The sequence below is a fragment of the Macrobrachium rosenbergii genome, chromosome 13 (assembly GCF_040412425.1).
Source record: "Macrobrachium rosenbergii isolate ZJJX-2024 chromosome 13, ASM4041242v1, whole genome shotgun sequence".
NCBI classification, from domain to species: Eukaryota; Metazoa; Arthropoda; class Malacostraca; order Decapoda; family Palaemonidae; genus Macrobrachium; species Macrobrachium rosenbergii.
Window position 1 is genome coordinate 22,410,585 of NC_089753.1, and position 23,333 is coordinate 22,433,917.

Genomic DNA, 23,333 nt, shown 5'->3' on the forward strand with positions numbered 1-23,333 from the left:
GGGGTTATAGAACCGGCATCCCATGTGGATCAATATAATATAGTTCATTTATCTTTATTCGGTGAATACTTCGTCAGAATTATCTAAATAGCGACGTTGCTAATGTAAATAAAATACGCCAACCCTCACAGATAGTGAATGCCCTACTAACACTTGGTTGAGGAAACGAGAAACTATATTATTTCATAGATGATTTCTCACAAATAATAATTATATAAACAAATTAATGATAAAAACAACACCAGTTTTAAATATAACATTTTATACATCTGAATAAACATATTTATTGACAAATACCTAATATGAATGATGTTTCATTTTCATTATTTATCAACAACGTTGAGTCTCTCGTGTGGACAAATATTTCTTTTGGAATGATTATATCATTTAGAGTTTTTTTGAGAAAGTTCACCCATTTAGTAATTTTTGTGTCCTTAAATCTTACTTGAAAGCTTTTATTTCTGAAAATTACCAAAAATGCGGCAATTATTTGAGAATATTGACAGTAACTATTTAATTGGTGTTGAGCTATTTGAGAGATGATCTGTGGGGACCCGTGAACTTTTAGATTTTGTTAACACCGTTATAGTTTATTGCCTTTTATTATTTTGTTCGTTATTAACATCAATAGGACATTAATTGAACGATTATTACATCAAACTTGAAGAAATTACTGGTAAATGTTTTTCCTAATTTTAAGCTCATAAAGATTTGAAGGTGATTGGTATGGCACAGAATCGTGAATTTGATAGTCAATGTTTTCAGTGATTAAAACAAAGGCTTGAATTATAAATATGTTCATGAATGGTAAATCGTTACAACAATACTCAATAATGATGATTATGATTATAATCGCTTTTTTTTTATTTAGAATATCCGATACAATACTTCTGATCTCTACATATTCCCTTGATGCACTGAAAGCATTTAAAAAGTCAAGTTTCCAACACCCGCTAAAAAAGTAAAAAAATCAACTTTTCAGTTCATCGTTCAATGTTTAATCTTATAGTATAATTTATTAAAATATTTTTAGTGATTAATTGCATATATTTTAGATTTATTTACATTGCATATTTTATTTAGTAAAGAAATCTCAGGCTGATTTCCAAAATTGCAATGTTTTCTTTTACTGTATTCGTCCATAACCTGGCAACAATGGAGTAAACCTGACGTGTGAATTTATTTCGATTCGAATCTTATTGTGGCAAGGTGAAACTGTCTTGTTGAGTGTCTTTTAGAGGGTCATGCGTGTAAAGAATTACCCTCCACAGTACCACCACAAGAGGGCTGGACAGGTCGTCGCCTCTCAAAGTCATCAAGCTCCACATATTGTGAACTACATGGACTTCTAAATGCAGTTACTTTGAAAAAACAAGAAACAACGGTAAGTCAGCACCCAAGCCCCTCATTAAACCAGCTTACCAAGGCCTGGTTACACAAATTAGAAAACTAGACACAGCCAACATGGCTCACTTAGTACACTTCCTGTGGATTCCTCCCACGTGGGGCTGGCTAACAGCACTGTTGACCGTCTCGCGAAGGCTGCTGCCAACTGGATCCTCCAGATGCCGATGCACCCACTCCATCATTTAAAGATGGTATACCAGGCCGCCCGCTCACCCACAAATCGTCGTAGTAATGCAGAAGGGCCACCAGTGTTCAGTACAACATTTGACCACTTCCTTCCTCACCAACACTTATCGCCGCAATGGACTCATGGTTATCTAAATAATGCGCCCGTCTTCGACTGGGTTGGTGAGTTTGGCAGGTGGCTGGGCAAGATATTTTCTTAGGTTGACGCGCCCAACGCCAACACCCTAGAACACTATTGCCTGGAATCCATTTTACCAATTTATTACCACAAATATTCACAGTAGCTGATGTATCCAAGCAATTGTTAACAGACTATAATTTTTTGATGAAATTTCGTCCATCCTCACTTTGGTGGTCACTGAACAAGTAAACTTTCATCAAATAAACTGTGTGATATTAACTAGGGGCTAGCCATTGTTGTATCCATCGAATTCTATTGTATTGTTAATTTCCATATAGATGTAATTACTAATATTGTCACCATGTACTTAAATGTCTGACGCCAATGTGCTTAATAAATTGATTAAAACAAAAACAAAAAAACCCTCCAGTCAATAATTTTCATCATGAAAAAAGATGATGTTGTTCCTAATTTTTTGCCATCTTCATACCCATTTATTTAGGAATTTGCTCTTTGCACTGTAGTGCTACCTTTCCCTTTTTACTGTAGATGTCACTTGAGCTACATCTCACTTTCTTCCAGCCTTTGGTCATTCTTGATTAAATTTTGCCAGTTTGTTTTACACATTTTCATTTGTTATTCACTGATTCTTAACTTCGGTCCTTGCACACATTCACATAAATAAAGACACTTAGACAGCTGTTAGTCAGTCAGTAGACGAGTAGTGGGCCTACCTTCAACAGAAAACTACCAGCAAATCATGGCAGCAGATCCAGTAAGGATTACTGGTTTGTTGGGCTCTGAAGTAGTGTTAACATCGTCTGCCAAGTTGTCGTCAATTTACTGATCTCTTAATACTGCGTAGGGTAAATTTATTTCCGACCTCAGTATCAAATAGTAACCATCATGACTCATATGATCTTCTGTCTGTCTAACCAAGTAACCAATCTGGTCATCGTAGGAGTTACCTTACACTACAGTGTTGTTTTTAGAACAAAACGAACACTTCTTTTGTTAGAAGGTGGGTTTACCCGAAGTTTGAAAACTTAGTTTTAGGCAAATAAATCTTAAACACTTTTCTGACTTCCAGATCTCATATTCTGTATTGCAGGTAGACCAAATGGATTCAACTTCCCTCTATTTTTGTGACTGGAAATTTCGTGTGATCATGAAAGTGCGATAATCTGATATAGTGCAGTTTAGGTGTGGTTTTGACAGCAGTTTGTTATGATAAAACAGGGTTCTGGTGTAGCATACAACAGGACGTAAATCTCTTAAAGCAGAGTATGGTGGCTTCTACGTGATTATTATTTTATTTTGTTTGCGCGCGCGCGCGTGTGTGTGTGTGCTGGCTGATTACTAGGAAGTAAATTTTCTCTTAAGTTATTTAAAGGGGAATGAATCAAGATTCAAACTTGGGGGTCTCTTACTAGAGTGATGAGCATAAAACTCAAACACATACATGCATATATATGTGTGTGTGCATTATCCTTGGAAGTACCTGTGCACTGTGTCCCAAGGCAGAGGAGCACCTAGTTTATGGTTGTGAACTCCCTGGTGAGGGAATGCCGCCCAAAAAATGGCAGACGAACCTGTCTTCTTGGGCCCAACATGTGTAACATCCACAAGTCAGTCTATTTAGTGGGGTCTGCAAAATGTGGTTATAGTGAGCAGCACAAGTTTAACACTGCTTCCGTAGAATGTGCCAAGGCCAGAGGCATATCTAGTGAATGGTTGTGGACTCCTTGGTGTGAGACAATTCCCCATGAAAGGTAGATGAGCCTCCTCTCATCGGGCCAATGGCAATCATGCTATTCACTCCTCTGGGATTCCTAAAAAACGTGGCAACTTTGCCACTTTACATTGTGTGAAATTAGCCATATGGCTTTGCAGCCTCATACCCAGTACTTGGGGTTTTGAAGGTGAGATGAATGGTGCACAAGAGAAGAACTGTATGATAGTTGACTTGTTCAAGAAGAAGATTAATGTTTTGCCAATTATGAAGATAGATGTGGACGGGCACTGTCGAATGGAATGGCATATAGAATTTAGGCCAAAGGCCAAGCACTGGGAGTCTGGGTCATTCAGTGCTGAAACGGAAATTGACAGTAGAAAGGTTTGAAAGGTGTAACAGGAGGAAAACCTCGCATTTGCACTACGAATCAATTGTTAGGAGAGGATGGAAAGTAAAGTGGAAGAAAGAGATTATGAACAGAGGTAAATTAACGAGAATGAAAGGAGTTGCAGCCAGCGGCTGAAAGAATGCTGCAAAGAACCTTAAGTAATGCCTACCGTGCACCTCATACTACTTGGAGGACTGTGTACAAAAGTCCGAGTGTAGCAGGAGTGAAAGTGTGTTGTCCAGGAATGAAGAAGAATGAGAGTGACAGAGATCTTCGTGTTGAGTCTGAATCTGTGTCTAGCTGGGTTAATAGAGTATGAAAGGGTGGTTGTACTTGTTGATATGAATGGTGAGGTAAGTGACAGAGAAAGAGATTATGTTGCTGGCAGAAACGAAACGGGCTCTTGTGGATGAGTGTTTAGGAAGAGTCTTGATAGTTGTAAATATATGGTTTCTAAAGAAGAATATTTTCAAGTATATTTGAGATATTTGAAAGCGTAAATGGTGAAGAAGAGTTTGCTAGATTAAGTTTAAACAGAGCAGATGGAAAAACAAGTTGATGGTTATGATAGCAAGAAGGGGAATGGCTGGAGGTATTACTGATTATTATTTAGCTGAAGCAAAAGTTAGGATAGGCATAAGCTGGAGGGGAAGGGGTGAAAATGTGGCTGACAATGTAATTAAGACAAGTGAGCGTGACAAGACGGAAGTAAGAAGACCGTGCAACGAGGAAATGGATGAACTCTGAACAAGAAGTGAGGTTGGAACAGGAAAATAACAATGTGATTTAAACATTAGTACTAATATTATACTATATATATATATATATATATATATATATATATATATATATATACTTCCTTCTTATAGTTCCTCATTGGATAGGTCGATACCGTTCTCGGCTAGCACTCTGCTGGGCCCGAGTTCGATTCTCCGACCGGCCAATGAAGAATTAGAGGAATTTATTTCTGGTGATAGAAATTCATTTCTCAGTATAATATGGTTCGGATTCCACAATAACCTGCAAGTCCCGTTGCTAGGTAACCAGTTGGTTCTTAGCCACGTAAAATAAATCTAATCCTTCGGGCCAGCCCTAGGAGAGCTGTTAATCAGCTCAGTGGTCTGGTTAAACTAAGGTATTCTTAGAAAAAGCTTCCTTCTTATGCAGTTATTCAGCTTGTTTACAATAAATCTCATTTCCGATTCCCTATCGAAATAATCTTTGCACTTAATGAATTCTCCACTGGCAAGGATGTTGCCTATGAAGCTCAATAAACTCCTCGTTTGCCCACGCATCCGCCATGTTTCCCTTTCAGCATCTAGTTGAAACTGAAGTAAATCGTGATATCACACCGTAGATGTGGAGGCTTCGCGAGCCACCTGAACTAAAAGCAAAGCCACGAACCTGGCAACGGCGGGTTGCGGGCAGGTCAGGGAGTCCGACTTACTCCGCCCACTTTTGGTCGGAGGAGAACAACATAAACACGAGGTTCACTTTCGGTTGTGACGACCCTACCAGGCAATCGTATCCTCCATGGCAAGATCCAAAGAAAGCCCTTTATACACAGTTTTCTCCGCCTGGAGAGTTCATCCAATTGTGATGACCTTTGTATGCATTAGAATGGTTATATTCCCACTCAGCCTCTGCTTTTGTTTGGAAAACCGAGTCTCCTTTGTAATCTTTTGTTCCGCTGTGCGTAGCTTGCATGATATCATCCTTCATATCATTTACTCTTTCATTGCTCCAACGTTTTCAGTTCTTTTGTTGTTATTATTATTACTATTGACAACACGTAATGGAGTCTGCTAAAGCTCCCGAGGACTGAGTAGATGATTTTCAGGAACGAATAACATATGCCTCCAAATTGTATACAAAGCAAAACATTACTAGACTTCCATTCCCTCCTACACGTAAACGAATTTCAGTCGGTTCCAAACCGAACAGGTAATTAAGATGGTTTCTTGGTTTGCAGTGCCATTGACGGAAATGCTGCAATCAGAACATCCACTAAAATGTGTTAGTAAATTCCCGAATCTAAAAAGCCTGCGTTAAAAAATGTTTCGTGTTTGTCACACTACCCATCCTCTGTTTATTGATTTAACGTCAAATATGACTGTGAAGAAAATCCCTTTCAAAAAATAAGTTTTAAGTCCACAGATACATTTTAAATGAATAGGAAATAAATCTCATGGCCTATTTATTATTATTAAATATAAACACACGAGTGATATATTTTTAAGAGAATATGCTTGGTATCGTTCGGCTGCTTCTATTGATCACTAAGCCTTGCAACATGACGCTCATTTTATAATATTCCATACTCACGCCCATGCCATAAAAGGATAAAATTGCCGATTCTTATACCCCAGCTATTTTTATTTCACAACGAAAATCGACGTGGCTGAATGGTCTTTTGTTTGGCTAAACATTATGGGAACAAAATAATGAACAGACTGGCTTGATCGTGGAACGTTTTCAATGAAGCTTCAAGCCTAAAGAGTTCGAATCAGTCAAAATAAACATGTACAGTATTAGTTTGAACGTCACGATTTCCACTTGTAATATTCTTCTGTCATCCTTCTATGAGAATTTAAAGAGAATAGTATTAATCTTTCAGACGATGTTCTCATGAAGAAAACTGTCGGTAAATATATATGAATTATATAAGGGAGGGAGAATTCAGTTGCAGTCTTGTTTGATATTGTTTTTAGCAGATTCCTGCAGGCTCTGAGATAATTTTAAGTTTGTCCTTCGCGGATCTTAAAACAATTGTCACGTATAGATCTGCATTCAAACCCGTGCAAACTATGGAAGCTTCATTAAAAGGGTGAATGGGAAATCACGAGAAAAGGTTTTTCTTTATTTCTTCATTTTATTCTTAAACTCGATTCGTCCATCATATTTGTAAAGAACAATATTCAATACCTTTTCTAAAGCAAGCAAAAGTCCTATTCAAGGAATACATTAGCAGTTAACAACAACGCCGAGACCCACTATAATTCCATCACACTTTTCTGGTAAATTTTACATTATTAACCGTCGTGATAAAAACAATGATAATGATGAGTAACTGGGACAGTTTTTAAACCTAAACAAAACAAAGAAAGAGAAGAATCTGAATTATATGGTTGCAAGGTGTACATATTGTTTTTATGGGTCTTAATTCTTATCTTCACAGTCTAGTGTTGAATTGCAGTAAGACAATCAAGCATCAAGAAGTTCAAAAAGAAAATTAAGCATTCTCCAAGAACGAAACAAAATCTGTGCACTGTAATAATAATAATAATAATAATAATAATAATAATAATAATAATAATAATAATAATAATAATAATAATAATGTATGATTCTTTGGAAGGCCAGAGCTCAGAGAAAACCTCGGAAGGGGCAACAAAATGTATAATTTCTGGAAAAGTCGCGCGGCGGTGGTGCACAGGGGGAAACAAGGTCCAAAGTCTCGAACCCCCCAAAACGAGCGCCGGAAACTGCTTCGAACGACTCGAACGCGTCCCAGAGGCAGCAGCAGCAGCCTCCGCAAGCGCGTCCGAGCGACTCCCAAGTGAGAGATTGCCACTAGTGAACAAAGACGCCGCCCCCGGAATAATCCACTTTAATGGTACGTGCCCCACTCTGTTTCTCTTCTAACCGCCGTCCAACGATTGTATGTTGCTTGTAGGCGGCTTTGCTACGTCGGCAACGGGTGCAGCGCTTTTCTTTCCGCGTTAAATGAGAGGAAATGTCGCCTCGGGTTTCGATCGCTGCCCTCTCTTGCCGTCAGCTGCTGCGCGTCATGTCTGTCATGGTGAGACTTTACGCCGAATTCTCTTTCTCCCGCCCGTCCCGGGCACAGACGCGGCTTCATTTCACTTGAGCCGCGTTTCCGTCATCTTTATCTGACGCCTGGTCACGCGGATCGTCACCGAGATTAAACCTTTGTCCGAGAAATTTCGGACAAAAATTTAGGCCTGGGCTTCGGTATACCTGCTTACGCTTGCTGTTGATGCAGGCATCGTAAAGACGCCGGTCGGATGAAGGTTGAAAATGTATATAGAAATATCGGGTGATGGACGCCGCACCCGCTTATTTCGCGTTCCGGAATTAATCGGCGCATTGTAGGCTTACGAAATGTCATATAAGTACAACGTTGATGTAACCGATATGTCTTTATGGTAGTCTAGTGGCTTTTGGGGAATCGGCGAGCTTCGCTTCTCTTTGTCGTCGACATATAATCCTGTCTGGTATTTACATTGCTACTGAAGGGGGGCGGGCTTATGCCATCAGTGCACTTCACGCAGTACTGTAGGCATGAGTCTACTTGAAGTTCTTGGCAGCATCCCTACGGCCCTTAGCTGCCACCCCTTCTGTTCCTTTTATGGTACTTACGCTCATATTCTGGTTCTTCCACCTTACTTTCCACCCTCTTAATTATTTCATTGCTTAGCTGTGAGGTTTCCTCTTGTTGCACCTTTCAGACCTTTCTACTCTCAACTTCCCTTTCAGAATGACCTCAAAGGTTCCAATGTTTGGCTTTGGTCGAAATCTTATATTTCATATATTTATTGTTAATGACTGAAACTCTGTGCAGCATGAAGGTGTCAGAAACTGTCATTCATCTTAAATTCACTTTAACATTGGGAGAGATTCACCTTAACTTAACCCAGCATATCTTAAACCCCCGAGACCTCGCAATGTTACACGACTTGAGTGCCATTAAATATGTGGCATAAGATAAAAATATGGTGATCATTTAGATCAAGGAGCTAATAAAAATCAGTTAAGTTGATTTTTATTTTTTGGCTGTTGCAGCGAAAGGAACTCCATGTTATCTTTCATATATGGTGTTTTTCATGTTCTTGTGAGGTTGTACCTGCTAATGGATGGTTTTTTTTGTTTGAATAATTTTGACTGATTGGCTGTTCTCATTTGAAATATATCCAGTCATTTCTCCCCCCATCAGATATTACTTTCAGCACCAAGATTCATATAACAATCTCTACCATTATTTTCTACAGTTCCAGATACAAAGTAATATTTGGTTTGGGGGGGGGTGTGGAGAGAAATGAATATATTTTAAATGGGAACAGCTGTCAGTCAAAATTATTCAGAACATTAAAAAAAAAATTATCCACAACACCACACTTCAGTGTCACTCACAGTTACCTTTAGCATGTAAAACTTCACTAGAATATGAAAAACACCATAAATGAAAGATAACACGGAGTTCCCTTAGCCGCAATAGCCCAAAAATAAAAATCAACTTGCCTAGTTGTTATTAGCTTCTTGATCTAGATGATCACCATATTTTTATTTTTGTAATACTGAAGTAATATTCCTGGCCAGGAAACCTTAACACAAGAGCTTGACAGTTTTTTGGGGAAATAGACACTGAAGATTACAGTTTTGTAGTCAGATAGAGTAAAGACTCCTGAGAAAATATCAGTTTGAAAAATTCAGCGACAGTAAAATTTCACAATAGGAACACCACTTAGCAAACAAGATAAATGGTATGATAGGTGGAGTAACAAAAATGCTTTACATTACATTCTTCGTAGGCTAATGTTATTGTTGCCATTACTAAGATAGAGGGCAGCACATTAAAATGAACTACAGCTCAGAAAGTACTTCATAATATATGTTGGACTACAGTACTGTATGTAAACAAATGAGGTTAGAATTTCATCTTACAAATCTAGAAGAAAAGGTGTTTTACTATTGAGGAAGCAACAAGAACCATTACAAGAATGCCATAAGTGATCATTGGACAACTTGCAAAATAATGCCATATTTAATGACTTATTCCAGAGTGACATGAAACGAAGAAATAGTCAGTGAATTTATCTTTTCACATCTTAAGTCACTACACGTTTAAACATTGATGTTACAGTAATGAAAGAATTACAGATTTATGAATTGCAGCACCATTAATTAAATTTCCTGTAACATCTTCACAGAAATGGCTTGACTTACAACTAGTGACTGAAAGGTGCCTTTAAACAAGATTTGACAGCAGTGGTACAGTTGCTGCTGCAATGTCTTCATCAGGTTTTTAGTCATACTTCCAGAAGTACCCAGAGTAATGATAATCCTCACAGGAGTGTTGCCTTTTACAAGAAATGACCGAAAGCCAGTTTCTCTCTAGATCCCCCAGAATTGTTAGATGAAGAATCTTCATGTTATTGAAATGCAGAAAAAAAAAAGTTTGCACAGTGAAGAGACAAATTACATAAACACAAGAAAAATATGGCTCTTGTAGCCTTTTTAGTGAAAAATTAATCTGTCATATAATTACAATTATGGTAATGAAACTTCTGCAAAGGTTGTTATATAAGAGAAAAATCTTATATAACTGCAAAGGTGGAAACAAAAACAAAATGAAATATATCCACATAATGAAGGATAACTTGTAAAATGATATCAGTTAGTCTTGGAAGTTATTTTAAGTATTGTACTGTATATTGCATTTCCTTATAACCTACAGTGTACTGTACGTCTTGGCAGCACTGCCATTTATTCTCTGATTGACAAAATCTTTCAAGATAAAGTATTATCATCATTTATGATTCGTTTCTGATTGGCAATACAGATTGTATTACACTAAAGTACAATGTTACTTTGATATTCTTTTTTTTTTTTTTTTTTCCAAATCTTATACAGCCACCCCATTACTTGATTTGGTTTTTTCAGTCTTTTTTTTTTTTTTATTCCAGCAAAGAAACTAGTATTGGATGACTTTGTTCTTGAATATATGAAAGATGTGTACTCTGTCTTTAGTATATATGTTCTACTGAGAGTTATCTCAAGACCCATCTCTCTGTCTATGTCTTTGAGGCATTTTGTTAAGCAAGGCTTCTAAGTCGTGTGGTGGTTTGCTAATGAAGACACCATCGTCATTATCTAATTAGGCGGAATTTCTGTATTCAATCTAAATCTGCTCATCCATCTTCAACCACTTATATTATAGATATCTATTAGAAGGGTAAAGGTGACATAACATCTGATAAAATCCAGTAAGGATAGGCAAATAAGTAATCCATAAACATCCCTTACAAGTGCTTGTTCATGTGCTATGTGGTTTCTAATGTATAGATGTTTCTTTTTCAGGTGCTCTAGAAGAAATTGAAAATGGGTGACGGGTTGCTCTCCTTGAATTGGAACAATCATGGGGCAACTTTCTGCCATACATTGGCAGCCCTTAGAGGAAAGGTATGGGTATTGCAATAAGAACATATATCTTGTAGTTTAGAGCTGAGAAATATGAAAAAAAAATTGTAATATTGAATTATCGAATATGAATGGGTTATTTGTATATCTAAGTACTATGTAGTTGACAGTTTTTGAGGAGTTTTTTTTTTTTCTCTCAACAGGACAAATATACAGATGTGACAGTGTCATGTGAAGGCAACTTTTATCAAGTGCATAAGTTAGTGTTGTCTACTTGTAGTGAATATTTTGAAAAGATTTTTGAAAACACTCCATGTAAACATCCAGTGATAGTGTTGAGAGACGTTCAGTGTGATGAGTTAGAGTCTCTTCTTAATTATATGTACAAAGGTGTCGTTTCTGTAGCTCAGAGTGACTTATCGAGGTTAATTAAAGTAGCAGAACTTTTACAAATAAAGGGTTTAGCAGTACCTGATGAGCCACCAAACCCTAGTAAGTCAGGGTCACATAAAAGATCCAATGACGATCGAATAAGTCCCCGATCCAGCACAGACAGTCCCTACCCTAAGAGACGGAGGAGACGTGAAAGTGATAATTATCAACCAGGTACCTCAAGTTCATCTCACTCTAAGAACAGTGAGTCTCATGAACCCTCTTGGTCTGAAGACAGAGACAACAGACTCTTAGACGACAGATTGCAGGAACCACTTCATTCTCCTGTAACGGTATGTCCTTAACTGTTCCGGTGAATGTCATTCCCGATACACCGTATTGTTTTGAAATAATCAACTCTGTGGTTTTATATAAATGGTCTTAGCCTAATGTACTGTATTTTGTTTTATCAGGTCAATGTGGATGAAACTTTAGTTAAGGAAGAGATTTTAGATAATGACAGTGAAGATCAAGTTCCTGAAACTGATTACGGTGGGTTAGGAGATCATTCTGGAGATGCGTCTCAAGATGCTGGTGGCCTTATGATACCAAAATTTGATGATGCTAAAGATGACGAGGCAGAACCCTCTCCTGTTACTCTTCCTGATCCTGTTGTAGAAGCCTTAGCAGGTCCTTCTGGACTACAAGGGGTAAGTAAAGCATATTTTTGTTTGAGTTGAGTAACCTGTTTTTGAGCACAGTAAATGCTCTCATATAGGTTCAAGAGAGAATTTGATTTTTCCCTCATTAAAGTTTATTTTGTGTTGACTTTCCACATGTTTTATTTATATTTGTTAATTTTATTAATATCTTAGCTATTGGTGCTTCCTTAATGTGATCATTATTAATATTTTTTATATCAGTATTGTGAGGTTAGATAGGTAAATAATATCCAGCACTTATGTTCTGTACATTTGCTGGCTAAATTTCTGTGATCCAGGAATTCATATATGCCTTTTTGCTATGTTTAATATGCCCTTTCTCCATTAGTTTGTTTCTTTCACCTTCTTAACGTATGTCTAAAGGCATTAGTCCAGAATCTAAGTCCATTGCCCAGACTCAAGGGTCTACAATTATACCAACATACCCACTTATCATATGACTGCTGCAGTGCAATTTGCTCTTGTGAATCTTAAAATTGGGTGTCACACCTGTTTAAAAAAAATTTTTTTTTTTTAATAGACAGACCACTGCATAGAGAATGACACGCCTCTTTTACTCTTCTGAGATACACATACGGCATGTACAAGTATAACATCAGACTGATGCTTTTTTTTTTTTCATTCCTTCAATATTAGTTTAACAAACCAATGTGTTTCAAGGTCTGTCCATTGACCTCACCCTTAAATTTCTTCCACACCATCCATATGGTGACCTTCTTGGCTAAACTTGGTTTGTAGCTTCCATCCCTGATTACCATGTTCATGGATTTGCTTACACTAACAGTCAGTTTTCATTCCATTCAAACATCTTATCAACATTTCTAACTCCTTTCTCATGAATCATATATTGCAGAACATTATAGCGTTGTGTGCATATTTCAACTAAGTCTGTTCCCCATTTCATATCATAATGTATACAGGGGGTTTGAGAAATGTGTTTCTTAATACATGTATGGATTTTGGTTGGTAGCAGCTGTCTGTCTGTAGCCAGCAGTTAATGAGAGGGCTGTAATGTGTTTGTAGCCGTTATATAATGAGTCAGATGCAGGAATGCTAAAATATAGTTCTTGTTTGAAAGATAATTTACAAATTATGGAATTGGTTACTGTTTAGCTTGTTGCAAAGTCTGATTTGTTAGTAAGGTCTAGTCACCAGGGTAATTTGGAATATAGGAAACCAAAAAAATGTATATATTGGATTACACAACTGAAGGTTATTTCCACATTTTTTTATGTAGGGAATTGTATGACCTAAATTGAGAGGGAGAATGTTAGAAAAGACGTTCCATAAATTTTATTTTCCCCTCCAGTGGGCCGATGGAGGTGACATTGCGAGAAGAATGGCTTTGGGAGAAGGCTTTGGCAGTGGTGAAAGCCAAGATATGTCATCTTCTGTCGGCCTTCCCCCTCAAGCCTCAGGACAACCACAGCAGATGGTGAGTGTTCAACTTAAAGTTTTGAATCTGTGGCACCAGTTTTGTTGTTTGTTTTAAGAGTTCATTTTTATTTTTCATAGCCCTGGCCTTAACTCTGTCAGGAATAGATCAAGAGCTTGCAAAACTTTGAACTAAGGAAAGTTTGATAACAACTGTAAGTTTTTAGAGCCCACATTAGAGTTGTCATTACACTTTGAAAACAATATTTTTAAAATTTAATCCTCATTAATTTCTTTTGGAGGGTTTTTAATTGATTTATGAGAAGAGAAGTAATCATTCTCATCATCATCAAAGGTTTGGAGTAGCACGCTTAATATCTGTTGGTAATTGGCTAAAGCTCTATAGAGTATCGGGGTCTGTGGGCTTTCTTTCGCGGGCTCATGTGTTGTATTTTGATGGCAAAATTTAAAATTTTAGTGTACTTTCCATGTTTTATCGTGTACATAGGGGTTTCATAGTGGTTCACCCACCCCATGTTTTAATTTATTAAAAATTTTTGACGTGACAAGTAGGCAGTGGCCATTTGTTTGCTGCTAGTGAAATAATTGGCTCCCTTGAGCTGATGAGCAAGAATTATATGCTGTGAATACATTTTTGTAGTAACGTAGAGTATCGTCCTATATATAACTATAATCTACAGCATTGCATGGTCAATTTTGGACATTCAAGTTCATTATTACATCTGGAAAACTTCATAGTTAATCTGTTTGACTCTGTAATCAAGGGGTTAATGACTGTTGGGTATATGCCAGAGGTTGGTTAAAATGTTTTTGAATGGTTAAGGGCTCAGCTGGTCCTGTTACAATGGACAAGGCTCTGTCTTGCTCTGTGTACTTTGTTAATGGCTTAAAAATTGAGCTAAAGGCATTTGTTTCTTTATAGATTATTGAATGGTTTAACCAGACCATTCTTCCAGGCCTGGCTGAACTGAGAATGAAGGTCAATGTAGATAAGGAGCTCCCATCCTTTTGAATAGTGTCATTTGGACTGGTATTTTAACTCTTCCAATTATTCTTCTGTCCCCTCAATCACTGCGAATACTTCCAGTTATTCTTCCATCCATTTAATCATTGCAATTGCTTCTTAATTTTAAATTCAGAACTACTACTGACTTAGGGGATTTAAATCAGAAAATTAAGGTGTACCGTATTACATGAATTTAGGGCAGGGTCCTGGATGTTCTTTACAAACATAGTCCTTTAGCTGTTGACAGAGTATACTTGTCATTTCAGAGCTTGTCCTGCATTTTACACTTAACTTGGAAACTGGTGCCATAGATTTTCAAGTGGCTATTTCAGAAAGAATTTTATTGTGCAAAGATTCCCCACCATACCCTTTCAATTTATTATTTTAAAATTGTGTATACTGTACTGTATTTTTTGAGCAGCTGTTTGGTGGTGGTGGTGGTGATGTTGTGTAGTCCAAAGTCATGCTGAAGGGCTTTTTTAATAGTAAATCTGGTTTGTTGTAATTTATTATTTTAATTGAAGAGAGCACTTGTGATTTGAATGACAAATTACTACCACCAGCTTTTTTTCCCCTCTTATTATTATAGTGTAATATACAATATTTAGTATGACTAAACAAGAAGTAAAGTTATATCAGTTTACCATTGCAGTAAAATATCTAATATAATTTTCAGTTTTTCCAATATATTAATGATGCATATAGTTGGCCACCTGTTGATGGGCCTGTCACTGCTCTTTGTTTGTAAATATATTATATATTTTGGCCAGTCAGTCTCAGCATTAATCTGGCAACGCATCTTCAGGTAGCTGGTTAACATTGATTCTTTGTTGCTAAAGGGGAAGGTAAATGTTAGGCTTTGATTTGTAAATGGAGTATTCATCGCTGGTAGATCAATATATTCATAAGGAATTTCATTATTGTGTCGTAGCTAAGTACTTTTCATGGTATCAAGTGTCCAATATTATGGGCAATTAGGTGAATGGATTTGAAATTGGAATTTCTTGTATACTGTACATCAAAAGATGTCAGTTGGTCCAAGACACTCTTCTTATTTTGTTCAGAACTATAGGACTTCTTTTAAGGCTTTTTTCATTGAAGGACACATTTCCCTGAAAACTCGTACAGGCATTTACATGCTATAGGGTCCCAAGTTTACCCCTAGAATCAGTGCTCTTGGCACCAAGCAAATGGTACTTGTTTGCAACTACACTATGTAGTAGGCTTTTTAGTTGTTATATATATTTTTTTAAGTCATGGTAGGATGACATATGTACTCAGCTTGCTCATGATTAAATATTATCTGAAGACTACAAAGGCAGGGAGGTTCACTGTTTTCTATAAAATAGTTTGACAAATGGCAAGAATGATACATTTCCTCTTGAAATTTGGCAAATTTGCAACTGTTCATCCATGACTTTGCTTATGAGCAATCCTGCCAGGGTTTTCAAAGATGAGGTCCTCTTCTTACATCTTCCTTGGTCCTGCAGTTATATCACCATGTCTTGGGCCATGATTTTCTGATCTCAGTAGGTACTTCAGGAAGCTTAGCCCTTTGGCAGATAAAAGACTGTCCATATGTGGTGTAAGCATTTTAAAGAATTTGCTGTTACAGTCACGTAAGGTATAGAGACTACTAATGCTTTTCATGACAATCAGGCAGTTATGGAATAACTCTGTATCCTTCAGTATCACTTCTGTATTGTTTTTGAAGAAGGGGGGGGTTCAGGTTGTTACTAGATTCTTATGTGGTTTCCAGTACATATTTACAAGTGGTCATTGGTTTGCAAGGGGTTCTGGAAGTTATGGAAATCTCCCTCCCTTGACTCTGAACTCTTTGATATGACTTTCCTCTTTTCCAAATTTTCGCCTGTCAAGGTTGAGGACGTTTTGTTTTTGTGTAGCAGTCTGTATATATCTAATTTCGCTGGAGGAAGGTTTTTTGTTATCAGAATTCGAGAAATGTTTGTTCTGTTTCCAAAGACAGTATGAATAGAGGTTGTAATAATTACAGGACAATTCTTTCCAGTGATTTTTGGTATTGCTGAAAAAAGTGTGCTTTTACTTACTGTTGCTAGACCATGAGAGTTAGAATATGCAGTAGTGTTATCTGTTTGTAATAATCTACAGGGTTATTCAAGTTTATCCAAGATGCAGGTATGTTCAAATTAGTTTTAATATGATCTTTGACTTAGTTCTTTGGACATGGATGTTAACAAGGTGTCAGAGAGATTTTTGACATCGTATTGTTATTTCTTCCATCACAATCTGCTAGTTATGGTTTTAACCTTCTGTAACTGAAATGGAAATGACATGTTACAACCAAAAATGTGCTGAGTTTTTACTGTGTTAAAATGTAGAGAAATTTGTTACCATAATTTTTGGTGATGTTTTAATCTCTACTAGCATTGCTGATTTCTCTCTGTAATGAAATAGTAAAAGCTACGGAAATCAAACCTGTATTTTCAAAGGTGATAACATAGTTTTTTGTTTACATTTTTTTTTTCTTTACAATGAAGTAATTTTTGAAGTTTTTAGCATTTGACTATTTTGTAGAGCTGTAAAAGACCGGCCCAGTGTGCAAAGCAGATTCACCAGTACTTATCTCCCAGAAAGCCAAATAGGAAAAAATGTGGAAATTTAGGCCATCCCAAGGATAGAATGGCCCGTTTCCATCTTCCAAGTCAGTGTATCCAGTTGGAATAATGTATAGAAAGTGCTGTATGCTCTTGGTGAACAAGTCTATTAATAAAGACCCCCTTAGATACTGTTAAGTTTCATGGAAGAATCTGGTTCCCCTGCATGAGTTGTATGTACAACATTGTTCTTTCTTGCTCTCATGATAATGTTGTCTTTGACCCATCAGAAAATCTCAGGCCAGATGAGATGTCTTTGGAACAGGGTCTTGTTTGATGCAAGTATACTGCTGTTGCTGTTGCGAAAGTAGTTTGTCTTGCAAATTTTCTTTCCGTTTTGGAGTGGCTATAGTTTGTCTTACAAATTTTCTTTCCATTTGGAGTGGCTAAGACAAATAGCCTTTAAATTTAGGACATTGACATGATGGTGGCAGTCCTGTCCTGACTAAAGGCCTGTTCTAAAATTTTTGACTTCCTAACCTGAGCTGATGCATCAGAGCTGATGCATCAGCAAACCATGAAAGGAAGACTGGCATTGGAGGGTCTCTGCTGAATTTTGTAGAATTTCCTCAGACAATGATTAGATATAGAAGGCAACAAATAGGGTTCTGTTAGTGCATCATAGCCTCTGCCTGGCCCTCTTCCTTCCAGACTGATGAATGTCTATACGAATGACTGCAATTAACTCTGTCAAGGTCAGATGAAAACTGTAGGAGGAGGAGGAATGAACCTAGTTTGTATAGGGTGTGGAATCTTTGTAATTTTTTTGTGATAGATTTTGCAGGAGCTTATCATGATTGATTGGGAATGACAGCTTATGCAGAAGGCTGTTTCCAAAGATTGTTTGGCTTGGCTTGGCTACTTTTAACTGAATGGGTCTTGGGTGATGAAGGGTGTGACATCAGCTGAGTTGGGGAAATTTCAAATGGGACCATCAGAGGAATAACATAAATTCCCATGGAAATTTCAAATGGGACTCATCAGAGGAATAACGTAAATTCCCATGGAAATATCAAATGGGACTCATCAGAGGAATAACGTAAATTCCCATGGAAATTTCAAATGGGACGCATCAGAGGAATAACGTAAATTCCCATGGTTGATGTTTTCATAAGATCTGATATTGGGTGAGATAGAGTAACTTCTTGTCTAAATATTAAGTACTGCTGGAACTGCAGACGACTGGGTTAAGTTCATGGTTACTGGTACACCCACTGGGACAGGTCTTGAAGGTTCAGGTATTGGTTGTAGTTGAGGTATAGAGGAGCTAATGACAGATCACAGTTTAATAACGGAAAAGATATGATTTTGAACCATAGAAACAGGAATATACTCAGGGGCATGCAGGCCCTTCTGTACTCAGTCTGGCAGAAGGAAGGCAGTCTTAATTCTGGTTACAGAAGGGATGACGACAAGTGTTGGTTTGTGGCTGGACCTTGAGTGTACAAAAGAATGTCCCATTGTGGAGTAAAAGGCTCAGGAGACAGGTCTTCATTATAATCAGTCTTGGCAGATGCAGGGGGAGGTTGAAATTGAGCAGGCCAGTCCTTAGAATGGGCAGCAGGCATTGTCAAGATACTTTTGTAAGTGCAAGCTTTGTTACTTGTTACCAGTTCCTAGGTAGAGGTGAAGATATGCTAGAGGGAATGTTACCCAAAGATTGGCATTCCATAATGGCTTGTGAAGATGAGAGAAAAACTGGTTCAGATCTATATACTGAGCAACCAGGAGCCTTAGCTAACATCCTTGTGGCATGACGAGATTCAGGCTCCCTCCGGGCTGTATTGATGCTCCTGGATGTGTGACCAGTCATGGCAGGTTAGTTGTTGAGAGTATGATTTTGCTTGCCACAAACTGCTATGAAGAAGCCGGTCTCGATCCATAATGGATAATCATGGGAATGGAGAGCTACATCTATTTGCTGTTAAGGCTCATGAAAGAATGATTTAGGCCCATGGGGAGTCAGGAATTTTTTGGACGGGGAAACTAGGCATTTTACGAAAGGGTTTGTGATCAAACCAGGTTTTGAGTGGAAGACTTGTAAATAAGAATTCTTTGTATGGACCACAAAACATTTACAAAGTTTTGATATAATTCTGTTAGGGTAGCACAGGCTTAAATGGCAGGGATTACTATTAAAGATGTCATACCACAAAAGATATGAGATTTACAATAGTGTACATTTTTACATTTTATGGTATTATAAAAAGAGAAAAGACCACTTGATAAAGGAGAAAAAAAAATTTAGTATAGTATTCCCTAATTTTTTTTTTTTTTTTTTGCTGCAGCTCTCTCTCTCTCCAGTTGCAGTTGGGTATTGCACACCTTCCAGAAGACTAGTTTGTATTCATGTTTAGTAAAATTACTCGAGTCTTGAAAATTCCCCTCTTATGTATATTCCTTTTTTTTTTTTTTTTTTTTTTTTTTTTTTTTTTTTTTTTCTGCACAGATTTTTCACTGATAGTTTTGATTTCAGTGCAGTTACTTTTGTTGGGTGTTATATCCAGCCTTTTAGATTAAAATGAGATATTTATATAGGAGTTGGTAAAATGTTGGGTTAATACGTTGCTGTCTAATGCTTGCAAAGTTCTTGGTAAATAATTTCACACTATGTAAACAGGGCTTATGCATTCAGCAAGGAATATATTCGTACACAGTTATACCTTGGTTCACAAACCTAATTCGTTTGAGGGTGCAGTTTATGACCTGAAATATCTGCTACCTGAATTAATTTTTCCCATTTAAAATAATTTAAATACAAATAATTTGTTCAAACCTCAGAAACACTGATTTTTTTTCAATTCTTTTTTTATGTTTTTCTGGGGCAAAGAACATAGACTTAAATTAAAATAACCTCAATTACATACAAGTACAGTAACGCAATGAGATAACGGATTGTGGTATATCGTACTTAGGGATATATTGGTACAAAATGGAAACATCGATTTGAGGGTTTTCGCCCCTGGGTCGAGTACCAAACAGTTTTTTCAAATCAGGCACTCTTAGTGGGTGCACCACTTGGTTAGCAACATCCTTTTAGTTACTGTTTTTTTTTTTATTAATTTACATTGTTTTCGTCTTCTTAAAAATTATGCTAAAACTTTTACTGTCCTGCAATTTATATTAATAAACAGCTGTTTGCCAATGTTAGTCACCATAACTACACGTTCACTAAGAGTTCCATTACAGTTGTCATGTTAAAAACTTGCTTATTTTCAATGTAATTCCATAAATAAAAATCAAAGACATTTGTATTCATACGTCACGTAATGGAGAAGAAGGTGTTAAGAAAGTATGCCACTAACTTCTCCAACAGCAGGTATTAGAGCTGTGGCTAAAGAAACAAATAATGAGCAGTCCAAAATCATTTGGAGGCAAAAGCAACGCCTGAAACTGACTAAATCACACATGTACTTCATTTAATTTACTGTGTTTATAAATAATAAAGTAGTTTCAATTTTTAAACCCAGTTTTGATAATTTTTTAAAGAAACATCTCTGAATTAAGTTTCAAAATCAGTAACTAAGGACAGCGGTGATGTTGGTAAAACAAAACCAGAGTGCAAATGGCACTTGATCGCTCTGTTCATATTTTGCAATATGATATGTTAGTAATACATGCAATACGATTACATACAGTAAAACAACAGTTTTATGAAAATTATCATTATTCTGAATACAACTATTCGACTTTTGTAAATCGACACATTGGTGTAACAACCTAACCGACTGTTATACTTATGATGATGCGCCATTCTCCAATAAAAAATTGGGCGCTTTCAGGGGGATGAATTTGCTTTTGCCGCCCAAAGCACGGTTTGCAAACCGGAACAAAAATTTCCGAACATCTGGTACATAACCTGATTTGTTCGTGAACAGGACTGTTCGTTAACTGAAGTACCACTGTATATTGTGAATTTCAAGTTAAAAAAATTACCAGCATATAGAAAACAGTTTGGAGATATAAGTATAAGGCAATTATACTTTTCTCTTTTCTCTTGATGTACCAGGATGATAGAAGAGGCTGTATAGTGGTGCCCAAGTTAGCATGATGGCACCAGGTGTGGAAAGGCTGGCGACATGTTTTAGAACACCATATATGGGGTAGATAATTGATCCAAAAGTGGGTGACATAATAAATATTGCTCTTTCTTGTTGGCTTTGCAGTGATAGAATTTTCATGCTTTTGGTCGAGTTACTCAGTGAACTGAATTAAAAAAACTTGAGAAGTTTAAAAGTTTGTAAAAACATTTGTTTTGCTTCGTCAGTGACAGATGGGAATTGAAAAATCATAGGCTATATTGTATGACCGAGAATATTCAGATAGATTCTCAAAGCCTTGAGAACTTAAGATATATTGATAGATAAATTGATCAGTTAGTTGATCTGTCTTCACCTAAATTTACTAGTTTCCATTGGGTGCTCTAAGGATGAAATACATCATTTATTGTTCAGTCAACCTCTGATAATTCAACCAATCTTCGAACCCTTCCCTACCAACAAATGTACCTCGCATTATTGTAGGTCATATTTTCATTTTTACACTGAAAAATCTCTTTATCGGGAAATAATTCATCAGTCAATGGTTTAAATGTAATGAATTTGAACTTTCAGCCATCTCTTTTTTTTTTTTTTTTTCTTGCTCTCCAGTTTAGAGGTTATATTAGTTAAAAAAGGGTATGTTTTTGGAATGTGAAGAAATTTCACTGTGTATGCTTAATTGTACAGCTTAGTAGGGTATATGCAAGTTGAGGCCAGGTAGTGCAGAAAGATGTGCAGATTGTTGATTTTGGTTGTATATGTGATCCGGGTATGAATTAATGTTGTGTGGCCTCTTAATCATCCATTTCTGGATAGTGCTAATAGGATTGGTCTGCTCTTACCCAGCTGTCCAGCTGCTTTGTTTACCTTGCTCCCATTTTCCCCTTCTGTGTGAGCAAATCGTTTGGTTGAGTCATACGAAAGTATTAATGGTGAATATAGTTTGTCACATTAGTGTTTAATAGCATGGTCGCATAATGTATAGCCCTTTTGAAATACTGCAGTTCTTGATGGGTTACAGGTAGGTAGGTGTACTTTTTTGGCTCAAGTTGTTATTAATGGTGATACCACGAATTCAAAGGTTACTTTTTGGTGTTTGGCTCTTGGTAAATACGCTCCTTTATGGAAGTTCTGTGGATCAAGTCTGTAATAGATATCATGGTAATTGTTGGAGGTGGGCTGTCTTGGCAGCAGCGTTGAAAAACAAAGTTGTTGATATATTGATATCCTGAAGTTGTTTCTTATGTTACATGGCTATGCAGGTAAGGTTAAACAAAACTTTGGAAACCATAAACAAGGAAGGGTGTGGTAAAGAAAGGGATCTTTGACTTTTTTTGGTCATGTATGTATTCAATCTGCTAAAATAATTAGCTAGAGGTAGCAGCAAAGAGTAGATTAAAATTCCTTTCTGAATGAGCCACTTTTAATTCAATTTTTTTACATTTAAGATTTTATTCTAGGTCAAGATTTAAGCTTGTCTCTTATTTAAAGTAGCTTGTTACGCAATATTTTTCAAGCCATTTAAGTGTTCAGAACTGATCTTACATAGATTGGTTGTGTTTATTGTTCAGCAGTTTGAGAAGGCTTAAATGATGACCTTAGAGTGTGATGTATTATAGCAGTTTTTTCAACATTTATATGCTGTATAAGTTTTGCATGCCCATTTGTATACCTGTGTTGACATTTGGAAACTACCATTGTGCTGTGAAACTTTTGATAATACTGTTTATTGGGGCCTTTAGGGGGGGGAAGATATTGCTATTTTATATGAGTATTTTTTCACTGAAAAGTATCCATTTCTTTTATCCTTATTCTAATGACTTATAGAAAGAAACTCCTGAAATTCTTAGAAAGAAACATGGCAATTGATGGCATAATAGAAGGTATATTTTATTAGTGTAGAGCTGGTGTGACTGTATGCATTCAGAAATGGAACATGATTGCTCTATTAGGGCTGACTGTCAGGAGATGCTTAGACAGTCATGAATGCTCTATTAGGGCTGACTGTCAGAAGGTGCGTAGGCAGTCATTATGAATGCTCCATTAGGGTTGACTGTCAGAAGGGGCTTTGACAGTCATTGCAGGCATAATATATGGAAAATAAAACTCACTGTGAGACAGCAGCACAGCAACAAAATATATAATAGTTTAAGGTGGTCATGAT

At 36.9% G+C, this 23,333-nt stretch overlaps 1 protein-coding gene across 50 annotated transcripts in view; it reads left to right on the forward strand.

Moving 5' to 3' along the window:
* Positions 1–7,305: 7,305 nt before the first annotated feature.
* LOC136845002 (protein abrupt-like) overlaps positions 7,306–23,333 on the forward strand; it is a 239,411-nt gene continuing 223,383 nt past the window's right edge. For 47 of the 50 annotated variants that reach the window (XM_067114629.1, XM_067114614.1, XM_067114623.1 and 44 more), the window contains exons 1-5: positions 7,318–7,453; positions 10,939–11,040; positions 11,202–11,723; positions 11,844–12,080; positions 13,402–13,527. In XM_067114629.1, the coding sequence (XP_066970730.1) occupies positions 10,960–11,040; positions 11,202–11,723; positions 11,844–12,080; positions 13,402–13,527 (966 nt within the window). In that variant the 5' untranslated portion in view covers positions 7,318–7,453; positions 10,939–10,959. Of the gene's footprint in view, positions 7,454–7,514; positions 7,640–10,938; positions 11,041–11,201; positions 11,724–11,843; positions 12,081–13,401; positions 13,528–23,333 lie in introns of those variants that run through there. The other 3 variants (XM_067114660.1, XM_067114663.1, XM_067114658.1) reach the window with 3 other exon arrangements.